The sequence below is a fragment of the Egretta garzetta genome, unplaced genomic scaffold (assembly GCF_000687185.1).
Source record: "Egretta garzetta isolate BGI_Z169 unplaced genomic scaffold, ASM68718v1 scaffold598, whole genome shotgun sequence".
NCBI lineage: Eukaryota > Metazoa > Chordata > Aves > Pelecaniformes > Ardeidae > Egretta > Egretta garzetta.
Genome location: NW_009260621.1, coordinates 396,430 through 409,067, shown reverse-complemented (window position 1 = coordinate 409,067; position 12,638 = coordinate 396,430). Strand labels below are relative to the sequence as shown.

At 41.5% G+C, this 12,638-nt stretch overlaps 1 protein-coding gene across 1 annotated transcript in view; it reads left to right on the top strand.

Annotated features, from left to right (window-relative positions):
- Positions 1 to 283: 283 nt before the first annotated feature.
- Positions 284 to 12,638, top strand: part of ACBD6 (acyl-CoA binding domain containing 6) — an 85,724-nt gene continuing 73,369 nt past the window's right edge. The window contains exons 1-3 of the mRNA XM_035900741.1: positions 284 to 316; positions 723 to 787; positions 1,317 to 1,413. Coding sequence (XP_035756634.1) covers positions 1,360 to 1,413 — 54 coding nt within the window. The 5' untranslated portion in view covers positions 284 to 316; positions 723 to 787; positions 1,317 to 1,359. The remainder of the gene's footprint in view (positions 317 to 722; positions 788 to 1,316; positions 1,414 to 12,638) is intronic.

The window sequence follows — 12,638 nt, the reverse complement described above, 5'->3', positions numbered from 1 at the left end:
CCACCAGCATCAAGTCCATTTTACACTGATTTTTTTTCCATATATCTGCCAATTCTGGCTCATTCCCTTGTTTCCTTGTGTTTCTTATTTTTCCCCCCCAGTTTTAATTTGTGGCTTGCTTCTAACAGACTGGTTCATCTCCGGCACTCAGGCCTTGACTTGTCTCTCATGCAGGGCTTCCTGTGCAGCCAGATGCCTCGGAGCAAATTCAGAAGCTACTTGGCATTCCTTTGCTCTGAGTTTGTCCCCTTGCCTTCCAGAGGACCTTGAAAATAATTAAGCAAAGCCTGTTTACTGGAGCTTTGTGTGGAAGCAGGTGAATTTCAGCCTTAATGAATAATCATCTCTGTAGAAACCCTGATCAACAGAATTTTTCTTGATACTGGTGGAGGATGAGGCATTTCGCTGGGTAATAAACATAACATTAAGTGAGAAATCACTTGCTGGTTATCCCTGCTGGGTAATGCATGCAAAAGGAATGAGCTGCATAACAAAATTGTTCCCTTGCATCACGCAAAGAAAATGCAAGGATGCAGTGGTGCTAAGAACTATGAGAGCGCTAAAATGAGGGTAAGAGGGGGTTGAGTTGTGTCAGTTCTTTCCCTCAAAAAACTCTCTGTCACAAGGACAAAATTATCCTGAAACCATGAGAACCCCGTATTTCTTATGCAAGTCCCCTTCCCTTTGCTTTGCTCTAACAGAAGGAAATTTCTTTTCTCTAGGTGAAATTTGGAACCTGTAACACTCCCAAGCCTAGCTTCTTTGATTTTGAGGGAAAGCAGAAATGGTAAGAGGAAATCCTTGTAATTCCTGGCAATTTCTAGATCTGCTTTTTGTTTCACCTTGTCTCATCTGTTGACAGATTATGGACCTAGAGGATGTCAGCTCTGAGAGTCTGCCACTGAACTGGCTTTAAATTCTTTTGTTCAACAGGGAAATGTTTGCTTCTATGCCTGATGAAGACATGAAATACCAGATTCCTGTGTTTATCTTGTTCATCCAGAATTAGCCTGCAAACAACAAAAATTTTCTGAAAATAGCTAGAGCTTTACAACAGGTTTACATCATTAAGACAAACTTATGTTCTAGCCTGGATCAGGATCCCCTGAAAGATCCTTTCACAGCGGAGTGCTGCACTGGCAGTGGCCATTCATGGCTTCAGAGAAAAGTTGACGCATTTCAAACTGAATGAAAGATGGCTTTGCACCCCCTGAAAATATTTAGATGAATCTGTTCACTGAGTTCCACTGATGACACTATAAAAACACATTGTGCTGTCTCCGAGTAGCTTGCTGATCTTTTGCTCTCTCTCCTAGGGAGGCTTGGAAAGCCCTGGGAGACACAAGCCCTCATCAAGCTATGCAGGAGTATGTTGCTACAGTGAAAAAACTGGACCCCAGTTGGAATCCGCAGGTAGGAAACATGAAAATATTGTTCAGAAAACAAACAAGCATTTGTGTCTTTGTAAAGCTAACAATGGTTCAGCTTCACACGGATTTTAATTGCTGAGTGGTAAACTTCATTTCTGAGCAGATTAAAGTAAATTCACTTTTAAAACTTTCCTTTTGTTATGACTGAAACATGAAGAACCATCTAATTCATAATTATCTTCATTACAGTGAGCACATGCACTGGGTTGGTTTGGCTATAGTGATCTAATTTATTTTGCTTTTATTGGTTCATGCTGTATTTAGCATGTAAAGATACTTTTTATCCTTTTCTCATCTTTCTCTTTTCAACTACTATTTAAATGTTGATCAATACAAAGTAATCTCCATCAAAGTGACATGAACTGAATGATCAATTCTAAAAATGTTTCCTTTTTGTTTCGATGCAGCAAATTACCAAATCTGATTATGATTAGGTACTCCAACATAACAAGTGTATTTGTAAGTCCTGTATGTGTGTCTTATAGGGAGAATGTACTGTCATTTTAATTAATCTGTCTTTCATCTAACAGGTTTATTACTTGATTGAATAATTAAGGATATCTCCCTGTTTATAGACTGATTTTTATACCATTTTTAAAGAGGATTGCTCTTTAGAAAAAGTTTTGCCTTTGATTGGAGATAGAGCGGACATATTTCACTGATAGCAAAATGCTGAAGGCATGGTAATTTCTTTTCACGGTAGAAAATTGATTCTTTTTTGGTCCTGTGCTTTGGAAGCAAAATCTTGTGTGAGCATAAGCTTATGAATCAAGAATTTGATTCTCAGTTGTCTTGTGATGCTGTTTTGGAGACTTAAGAGTAATTGTTTTTCTTCACGAGTTCACGTTTCATGGCGTTGATCCTGGTTTTGAAGCAAAAAAATATTGTCCTTGAGAGGAAACCCCTTTTAATGTCCTTGGGGAAAGTAGTTTTATAGCTGTACAGTGCAGTTAGCAAAAGCTAGCTACATGCTGTGTGAATTCTTGTCCAATCTAAAATTCTCATACAGAAATAAAATAATTTTAAAAGAATCCATGTACAATCCTGAATGAAGAAAGTGTCTAGCAGTGTAAAGTGAAACATATGAATATCCATTAAACAATGAAAGAAAAAAACCCCCAAACATCCAACACTTTCCTGAATTTTTATGGGTAGAGCTTTTGTTCATAAAAAGACTTCTCATTCATGGCAATAAGCTTAGCTTTGGGTACTCTCTTCACTTTCTTGCCTCAGAGAAATACTTATCGTCACAGGTATAACCTTCAGGTTACAAAGCTGTCAGCTAGGAAGGTGGAATAATCTGTTAGATTTCTTTTTTTAAAAAAAAAAAAGCCATATAGCAAACAAAGAATGGATTGCAGCACTGCTCCTCCCCTCTTCCCCTAAGGGAAGGAATGAAATGCCTGTGAGCATGTTTCTTCCCATTGCTGTCCTTCCATGAGCCTGTCCCCAGGACTTGGCAGAAACTGGGTGGTGGGTAATGCCGTTGCACCAGCATGTTTGCTCATTCGTGCGTTTCTCTGTCCTCCCTTTTTGAATAGCTGATGCAAGAAGTGTGGGCTTGCAGGAGGAGAGCAATGCTGGAGCTGAACAGAAGTTCCTATGAAGATGGCAGGGCTGAGTTGCCAGAGTAGCTTAAAGAAATGTGATTTATCTTTCTTCAGATGCTTTTGTTACAGCTTTTCAATAGCTGTGCTTCTCTTACTCATATAACTGTGCGTATATTTCTTACTTTTTTTTTTTTTTTTTTTTTTTCTTTAAGCCAATAATTTTTTTCCTCTGTGTGGTCTCAGTGCCTGGAGCTATAATGCCAAGGAAAATCCGTAGGGCGTTATCTGGTTTAGTGTCCCTGCACCGCTTCACAGGTGCCACATCAGTTGTCCTGACTCTTTCCTTTTCCTGTGCCTTGCTTTCCTTTCCTGCTCCTATGACTGAGCTAGAAACCTGTTAAGAGATCTGAGCACTTTACGTTGAAGGAATATGTTCAGGTGCAGAAAAGCCTAGCAGATGAAGTTACATTAGCAGAGAATGTAATTTAAAAGTTAGCATTGAAGTACAGGTGCCATTTCTTTCTTTAAAAGAAGTCACCTGTCCTTCCTACTACATCTTCCTTTTGATTCTGCTTTTATATGACCAAAATGCTATCAGGAGTCCTCTCACTTTGCTCTGTCTCATGCTCCTTTGTACTCTTTGCCCCCCCCCACACCCACCTTCTGGAGCCACGAGAGGGAGCTCTGTTCTTTAAAATGATGGAGATTCATGTGTCAGGATATGGAGATAAAATAGCTATTTTAGTCTTCAAATTTCAAATTGGATTTATAGAAAAGATCTGTGGGTACATTACAAGGTGCTTCATCACTGTCATTGTGTCTCCTTTACATGCTCATCTGCTGGGTTCCTTTGAATTTTTCTTACGTTCAGTAGATCATGAGTGAAACATTCCTAGTATTTTGTTAAAAGCAGTATAAAGTCGTTGGTACAAATTTGAAAAGTTCGGCTTTCAGATCATTATGAATCATAAATAGTAATTACAGTGCAAGGGTGTTGAATTTGCTGTTGTACAGCTTCATTAATTTTGCTGTTGTAAAGCTTTCTCAATATTACTACATATTTTCTCTTCAACAGTTCATCTCATCCCTTAAAGTTGTTTGTGTGTTATCTTAAATCCTTCTCAGTCTCCTGTTTCATATAGTTTTTAATGTCTTGATCCTTTAGTACTAAACATACAAAATTTAAAACTTAGAAACACCTTATCTTTTTCATAGGTTCATTTTTTCCCAGCAGATTTGCTGTTGTTCTGCAGCTTTCAGGCTGTCAGTATTTTTCTTAATAAATAGAATGGAACTAAATGTGGTGGTTTTTATGCAGTCCAAATAGATCCACTTCTTCGTTCCTTTTCCTTGATTCTTCATTGATTCATTCTTTCATATTGACCTTGCAGTTTCTGTATTAGTACATTTTCAGCATCAGACTGTAACTGTTGTAATTTAGTGATCTTTGCTTGTTTGGGATGTAAAAAAAAAAAAAAGTAAAAGCATTTTGATGCAGTAGGAGCACCCTGAATTTGTATTCAGAAGCAATGAGAACACCAGTAGCAGGCAAAATCTCACCTGCTGCTTCCTACTCTTGCATGGAGTTTGGAGAACCTGCACTTTATCAGGAGGCAACTGGACATGGAGAGGCAGTGGCACAGCTGCTCTCTGCTCCGTGAAGCTGGTATGCCACTTCTGATGGTAGAGGCACATCTGTTGGCTCATCTCCACGGCTATTTCCAATGTGATTTAGTTTCTTCTTCACCCTTGCTGCTAGCAGGTTGTTGGATAGTTGTGCCTTATCTTGTCTTTCAGAGCTTTGTCTAAAATCTGGAAAGAAATTGTCATACTGCATTTATCTTCAGCAATTTTGTTTGCTAGGAAATCTTTAAAATAGCAGGTAACCTGAAGAATATTGAGGGGAGATCCATTGTCCTTACATTCATGAACCTGCAGGAATCTCCTTGCTGTGTTTATCTTGAACCCCGAAGTCTAGAACCAACAATCACAATTGCCTTTGGATGCTTTGCAGTTAGGCTTTCCTGTGTTGGTATGGGTCTTAATCTGTTTCGTGTCATAGGCTGTGTTGTTCCCTTTACCCAAGAACAGCTGTTAGTAGGAGCTCAGGACTATACTTTTCCATGCTTGTCTCCATTCTCTTGATGCAGTCTTCCTTCGTCATCTTCTACCTTTCAGTGCATCTTTTGTTTCTTCTTCTTTCTTGTGAGTCATTCCTTTCGGTCTGAAGTTCCAGGCAGTGGAAAGGTAATTGCTTGGACCATCTCAGCTCTATTTGCATATTTCAGAGACATCACCTGTCCTTCAAGTCTATTCACTCTTCTTCCAGAACAGAGAATAATTTATGAAGCAATTCTTTTGCATTCTCTATCCCTAAACAGAAATATTTCATGCCATCAACAACTCCCACTGCTTTGGGTCCGTTAGAGAGGTGTATGCGTTCTGGCTGTGCTTCGCTTCTCGTACATTCACCTGTCGTCTTTCTGGCAGCAAATGACATGTTGCTTTCGGTGGCTTTTGCTGGCATCTGTGGGAGTTTGGCAATGATACTCATCTACTCTCCCTGCCAGCCACCTGCAGCTTATTGCCTACGCGTGCTCATCCCTCTGACCCCTCTCTCCCGCTGTGGCTCTGCGGTACCTGCTGTTGTGGTGCTATCCTGCAGTCTCAGCAGCAGGCTTGGTGATTTAGGGAGGTTCACCTTCGCAAGCTGGTTGTCTTGCATCTTTATGCAATAACTTTGTTCTCGTGTACATCTCTGTCTCTACTGTATAATTGGGCACTGTAGTACTGGCAGGATTTGAGACAGTCTTAGTGGCTCTATTTCTATTCCCTCTGCACACTCCAAAATTCTAATCTCTGTCATGTATTTGATATCACAAATCCCCATTGGCTGTAAGCATCCAGATTTTTCAAACCTCAGGTTGAAATGGGAGTTTGTGTCCGCAGGTACTGACCATCCAGAGGTGGGAGCAGGACAGCACCTCTTTTGCTCAGCAGCATTGCACACATCTCTTCAACGGAGTTTGTGTCGCAAGGGACGTGGGTGGCGGTGTGTACACGACTCTGCAGTGAGGTGGTTAGGAGCTGTTATTGATTGTTTCTTGTAACAAGACGGTTATATGGCACAGCTTAAACAATAAAAATAAATAATAAAAAAAGCATCCAGATTTGCTCATCAGTTTAAGCCTTCCATTTGCTGATTGCAGTTTTGGCATCTCTTGGTTCTAAGTATTTCCTTTTCCTATTTCTTATATTGCACATTTACCAGTTCCAATCTCAACAGCTTGTCATGCTACTAACTTCAGTGACATCCTTCCCCAAACACTTAGAGGCCTTCTTTCTATTGCTTTGACTGCTGAAACTTTCAGAAGGACTTAATGATTTTCTATTTCTATATTTAAAAAAAAAAAAGTTGGCATTTTAACTTGTTTGACTCAACTTCACCAATAATGCAGTTAGTAAAATTTCTGCTGTGTAATGAGGAAAGTCGCATATTAGGAAGCTGAAGAGCAGAGACATGTCTCTAAGGCAAAGAAGGAAGAGAGCTTGAGTTCAAAGACACTAGACGTTCACCAAACATCTTTTGAAGCTCTTAAAAGTTTGAAATTCCAGTGCTGATGTTTGCAGGGGAGAAAGCTGCCCGTGTTTTTTCAACTACTGTTCTGTGCCTTGTTTGAGTAGAGGAGGATTTATTTCTTTGTACTCTGGACCAAGTAGTCAATAGAAGTAAAAGACCTCTATTTCCATCTTGGTATGGGAGCACTGAGTCACGGTGTTTGGAGCAGCTGGGAGAGGACCTCTGGGGAATAGACAGTCAGTCTCATGAAAAAGAAGAACAAAGTTCTGAGTGACTAAAACAGCAAATGCACTGTTGCTGCAGGCTCAGAGCAGTCCAGTGAGCTGGAAAACCTACAGGAATAAAGCAAATTGATTTGCCCAGTGGCCAGTGGGTGTTTTTGCAAGAAGTACTGCAGGGGGCAATATTTGATCAGGTGGGTGGCCAGTTACCCTGTGCACAGGGCTGGGCTCTGTCCCCCCTTCTGTCTGTTGAAATAACCTTTCTCTACCAGAGTTTAAATGCAATGAGCAAGTTGAAACTAAAATGTGGAAAAGATAATTTGCAATTTGAGGATACAGTGAAAAGCAGGAGAAACAATTTCCAGATTTGCAGAGGAGCTGAGTTTGTGTGCTTTCTGTAGGTTGCACCAGGCGTTACTGAAATATTTTCATGATTGATTTAAGTTGATGAGCCTCTTGTATTTAAGTAGGCTCTCCAAGGCAACTTAAAATTTCTGTAGTGACTCAAATACAAACTGTGTATCCAGTGACATTAAAACAGGCATGTGGAAATCCAAATCTGATTTTTTTCTTCCATTTGGACTCATTGCTCAAATCTGGCCTGTTCATGTCTGGAGCAAGAAGCTTTGCTCTTTTGCAGTTCACAGATTTTATGTTTGGTCAACTTCTAAGAATTACATTAGTGAATGGTAAATCATACTGTAGTTTTAGTCTTGGTTAGTATTGCAGGCCAATGGAATTTCTTCTGGAAATTAAGAAATGCATTAGAAAAACTGAGGTCTGTAAACAAAGTTAGTGCACCCATCATGTTTTCCTTTTTTTGTCTATCAGTCAAACAGATGTCTCCCTTGGTAATCTGTCCAAGCAGCCACCCTTTGTGGTTGGGAAGGAGCAGCAGAGTGGCGGTGTGGGCAGGATTACAAGGGGGATGGGAAGAGCTGGAATGGCAAAGACTTGTTTTGGTCTCTGCCTGTCAGGAGCAGGAGTGTGTTTACGTACCTGCTGTGCAGTTAATTTGGGTAAATGTCTCAATTTATGGCTTGCTATACTGTGAGGTCTCAAAAACTTTGAAAATAGTGACTTTATTTCTTTTGTAGTATAAAAAGCAATTTAATTGCATCGTGTAAAGTGGGGACTAATCGAATTATGGCTGCACTCCTCAAAGCTTGCCTTCCTGTGCTGTGCTAATGCAGCACGCTGGGGAGAGGAGCCTCCTCTGTTCCGGTGAGCTACGCAGCAGCGCTGCCAGGGTCTTTGCTCTTCACTGCTCCCGTTTCTTTCTGGGTTTGTATAGATCCTTGTTCAGCCTTAGTGAATGTCATGTTTGACTTTTTGTTTGTTTTTACCCAAAATGTTAATAATTCTACTTAAGAATAAAAATTGTAACAAACTGCAGGAAACAAACTGCCTTGTTTGCTATGTATATTTTGAAAGCTCTTATTTCAATGGATGACCACGTTGGAAGAAGCAAATCACTGAGATAATTAATAAACTGTAATCAGGCTTTTCCCCTTTAAAAAAAAAAACCAAACCACCACCACCAAAAAAAGCAAGCCAGCAAGCCTGTATTCTTTTTTTTTTATCCTTTTAACAGAAAAGGAAGCACTAGAAATTAAGAATAAAACCAAAAGAACGAATCCACCCCAGGCTTCTGGCTTGGGGGGGGGGGTGTTTGTGAACCACGCTGGGGTATGTCATAGTTTGGTATAGGTCCTGAGGTGGGATGGATTTTAACATGCAGAGGGATTCGTTTGCCCTGCTGCCTTTTGCCAGCTGAGTGAGGGACAGTCTCTAGCATGCAAGCAGAGTTAGTGGTAGATGCAGCCTTCCTGTGGGAGGGAGTAATCTGTGCCGTGCATGGCTAACAAAAGCTCGCGGTTTGTGTACACCTTACTCATACCTGCAAGACTACAGGCAGAGTGACCCACCTTATTTTACCCAAGTTGGAAAAACGGTGGTTCATTAGCTGCACAGGTTAGGCCTTGAGTGTTTTGCTTCTGGAGCAAAATAATCATCTGTCTTAAATACAAGAGGCTCATCAACTAATTCTTCCTACTAGCAAGGGGATGTTTTCTTGTTCCTGTTGTGTAAGGCAGTAAAATATCACACTACAAACATGAACTAAATTTCCCAGTTCTTCTGCAATAAACAAAGCTGTCCATAGGTTATTTGCTACCTTTCTGTCCCTGTCTTTGCACATGTAACTGTTTATCAATTTTATTCCATGCAAGACAGCTCAACTCTGGCACACCAGGCAGGAGGTAGTGTTCTGCCTACCTGCTGTGTTGTATAGACTGTTACGCTCTGAGCAGCAAATCAAATTTGGTTTCCTATTTATACTTACTGTTTTTAAAAGCGGTGCAGGCTCATGGGCAGTGCAGGTCTTCACATGGCACTGTCAGGATAACACTGCCATTCTTTGGAAGCAAGGGAGCGGATTAATAAAATAGCATGTGTAACTTTGGTTCGTAACGATGACAGCGTAGATGGGAGCTGGTGGTTGTTTGCCATGAACCCGTGGCCTGAGGATGGAGTTGTCAGAGATGTCCTGCGGATGCTTTGTTCTAGCAAGTAAACTTGCATCCCAGGCTCTGGAGTGCTGTGCTGGTGGGGCTGTCAGCCGTGGTGGTCTGGGATTTTGCCTGTGGACGAGCCTGATAAATGATAGGGCTTTTTCTCCTCCGCAGCTGCATTTTATTGTAGAGCACAAAACAAAATGCCAGATCCAGAGCGAGACTTTTCAGTGTTTTGGAATTGTGGTACTGGCAAGCTGTGCATAAGTGAAAAAGTGAAAATGAACAAGTGTCTCGTAGTAGAAATATAAATAGCTGGGATATGTGTCAGCCTCCCACCCCCTGGGAGTCTGTTGGATTGTTCTCTTTGATTTTACATCTCTGCAGAAATTTATGGTCTCAGCTCCTTTTATTTATGACATTGCAATTCTCGTTCAAGCGATTGATTGAAATACAACGGTGCCAAGCTGCAAGCCTGTATTTTAGTAAGGCTGAAGTTTAGAAAGCAAACCAGCGATGCAGACAGTCACATATTGAAAGCTGCACTGCGATCCTTCGTAGAGGTTGCCCATGTTTCTATGTTCCTAAACTTTTTCAAAGTAAAGAATTTTCATGACAAGGATTTATATGTCTTCTCTCTTCTAAGTCTGGCTAAAACCATACTCTATGTTAAATATGCAACCTTACTAGCCCTGCAAGGGCTAGCTTTTGCTTGTAACAATGTTAACCCCTATTTTTCCAGCTCTGATCCACCAGTGCTGATGCACTATGTTGTTAGTGTACTGTGGGCAGCATAATATATTCTCTCAAACCTACTTGAATATAGCAGTAGCTGTTTTCTGGAATTGCAAGCAAGATATTGGGGGCTCGTCATTTTTGGCTACCACTGAAGTGATTTTCGTTAAACATTTGAGCAAAGAAGAAATATTTTTCCTTTTGAATATGTCAGTGAATTAATTTGCATCATCTTGCACTAATTCAGAAAAACATCTTGTACTATCTGGAATGTATTCAGAAAAAAAGAATAATTAGAGACGTAGCGCTGCCTTGCTGATGCTGAGTATGCTGCTGCAGCATAGTGATGCATGTGGCATTCTGGCATCGTGATTTCTGGCTTACTGGTGGATTAAGACACTGCATGCTGGATATATCAGAGGCAACCGGGGAAAAAAAATCAAATAAATGTTTATATTTAAGAAGAAAACAAAACAGAAAAAAACAACCAAACTCCTGGCATTCAGTGATGAAAAGATGTAGCAGAATAAGGCAAGGTACTTCACTGTGTGCTTCTTTCTTTCCCCCTTAATAGATGTCCAGAAGTTACGGGTTTTGCTGTATGACTGTAGTGCACAGGTAGCAGTCCCACAGCACCTGGTTGTGCTGTGGTTCCACAGCATGGGATTGGAGGCATGGGACACAGCTGAGCTCTGGGTTCTTAAAACTTCACTTGGGCAAGTGCTTTCCTAGCAGAGGAAGCACCTCAGTATCAGAGAAGGACCACCAGATCAGGTTGAAGTTGCTGCTGATCCTCTGTGGAAGGTTGTTGCTGCTACAGCTGAGTTGACAGAAAATGGATAGGTGCTGATACTTCCAGGAAGAGCCCAAAATCTTGGCTTAAATTGAGATGGCAAGGTTGAATCTGTTCAGATATCAGACCATGAGCTGAAGTGGCTGAGATGCAACCAGGTATTGCCCTCTGCCATTTCTGCCTTCAGGTGGCCGTTTCTGGCAAGGCAAGGAAGGGTTTCAAGTGCCATGTGCAGTTTTTATTTGCTGCAGGTTTTAGCAGCAGTGCTGCTTCTCCTCAGCAATATGGGGTTGTGGATAAAAGCATTGAAAAGCTTGTTTTCATGAAGTGGCTGTGTGAGGCTGGAAGCAGAAAGGAGCAGTCTTGTGGCATGAGAAGCGACTCCATCAGCAATCAAAACTTCCCTGTTAGGTTCGTTTCTGTACTGAAACTGGAAAATGAAGCTTTCAGTAGTGCTGGGCAACGTTACAAAATTGGGGTCTGGGGAGGTTGGAGCATGGGCTGATGGAGGCGAGGTGTCGAGCCAAGCAGGATGCTGTCATGGGTGGTAGGGGCAGCGAGGTAAGCAAGGCTGCAAGATGCTGTTAGGAGCTTGGGGCAGAGGCAGAACGTGGGGGAGGCTGAATGTCAGCTGGATGTAACAGGGGGTTTGGAAGGGGAGGAAAACCAAATAGGAAGCTGCAAGGCGAGGTGGGGAGGACCAGGAGGAGAAGAGGTGCTTTCTCTGCTCAGTCCTAGCTTACTGCTGGCCAGGTCGCTTCCCAAGCAGCGGGGAGCTTCCCTGGCACCCCTGGACCCCGATATTTTCCTGGGGTGCCCAGAAACCCAGAAGAGCCTGACTTAATGCCAGGTCCCATCACCCTGGGTAGCAAAATGAGGTGAGGGTGGGAGGAGCAGGGACAGTCTCCTCTGCATGTGGTGGGAGGTGGGTGTTCGGGAGGTGGGCTCTGGCTTGGTCTGCGGCTCCCTCAGGAACCTGTGGCAGCATCTCATCAAACTCTTGCTCCTGTTCGGGCCAGCAACTCGGCAGGCTGTGCTAGCAACTTGGCCATTTTAAATGGGGAAGAGTGCAACCTCTAATTAAAAAAATATAAATTTTCAAAGTAATTGAAGCCATTGCAGAACTTTCAACTTGCCCTGTCAGAGGCTGTTAAAAAAAAAAAAATCAGGAATTTGGGTGGAAATTATGTGCTTCTCCAACTGTGGAGTATGTAATGCCTTGGTTTTTAGATGTGGAGTTGTGGACATTTACTTGATGGTATTCAGACACAGGAAGGGTTTATGTACCCTGCTGCTTCACACGGCTATGCAAAGGCTGGTTTAAAGAGAGACTGTGGTAATTAAAAATAGCATATGCTTTTTAGTTAGGAGAAAATAGCTGCAATTGGTTTGTGTGTAACATAAGCTATAGAATAATTAAACTGTTTCTTTAGTGAAAATACAGCTTTTTGGGTTAGAAAAAGGTTTAAGTGGTTATGTTTAGCTTGTACTTTACGTGAAGTACCAAGGAGGTATTGAGTGTAATTACTGGAGATTAAGATTTTGTTTGGATGTTAGCTAACACATTGGTTAATGTCTTGTAAATGCTATTTGTCTCTTAGAGTGGAAAAAGAGTTATCCTTTAAAAGAGCATGTATTGTCTAGTACTTAGATACTTCGTCACTGTTGTGCCCAATTACTCCTATTGTAAGAAAAGGTGGCATTCCTTAAATGTCTTTAGGGCACCCTGTAAGTATTTTGAGCTGAACTAGTGGGCACAAAGGCAGGTAAAGGCACAAGGGCAGCATCAATGCACAGCACTAAAGGCTGTTCCGCA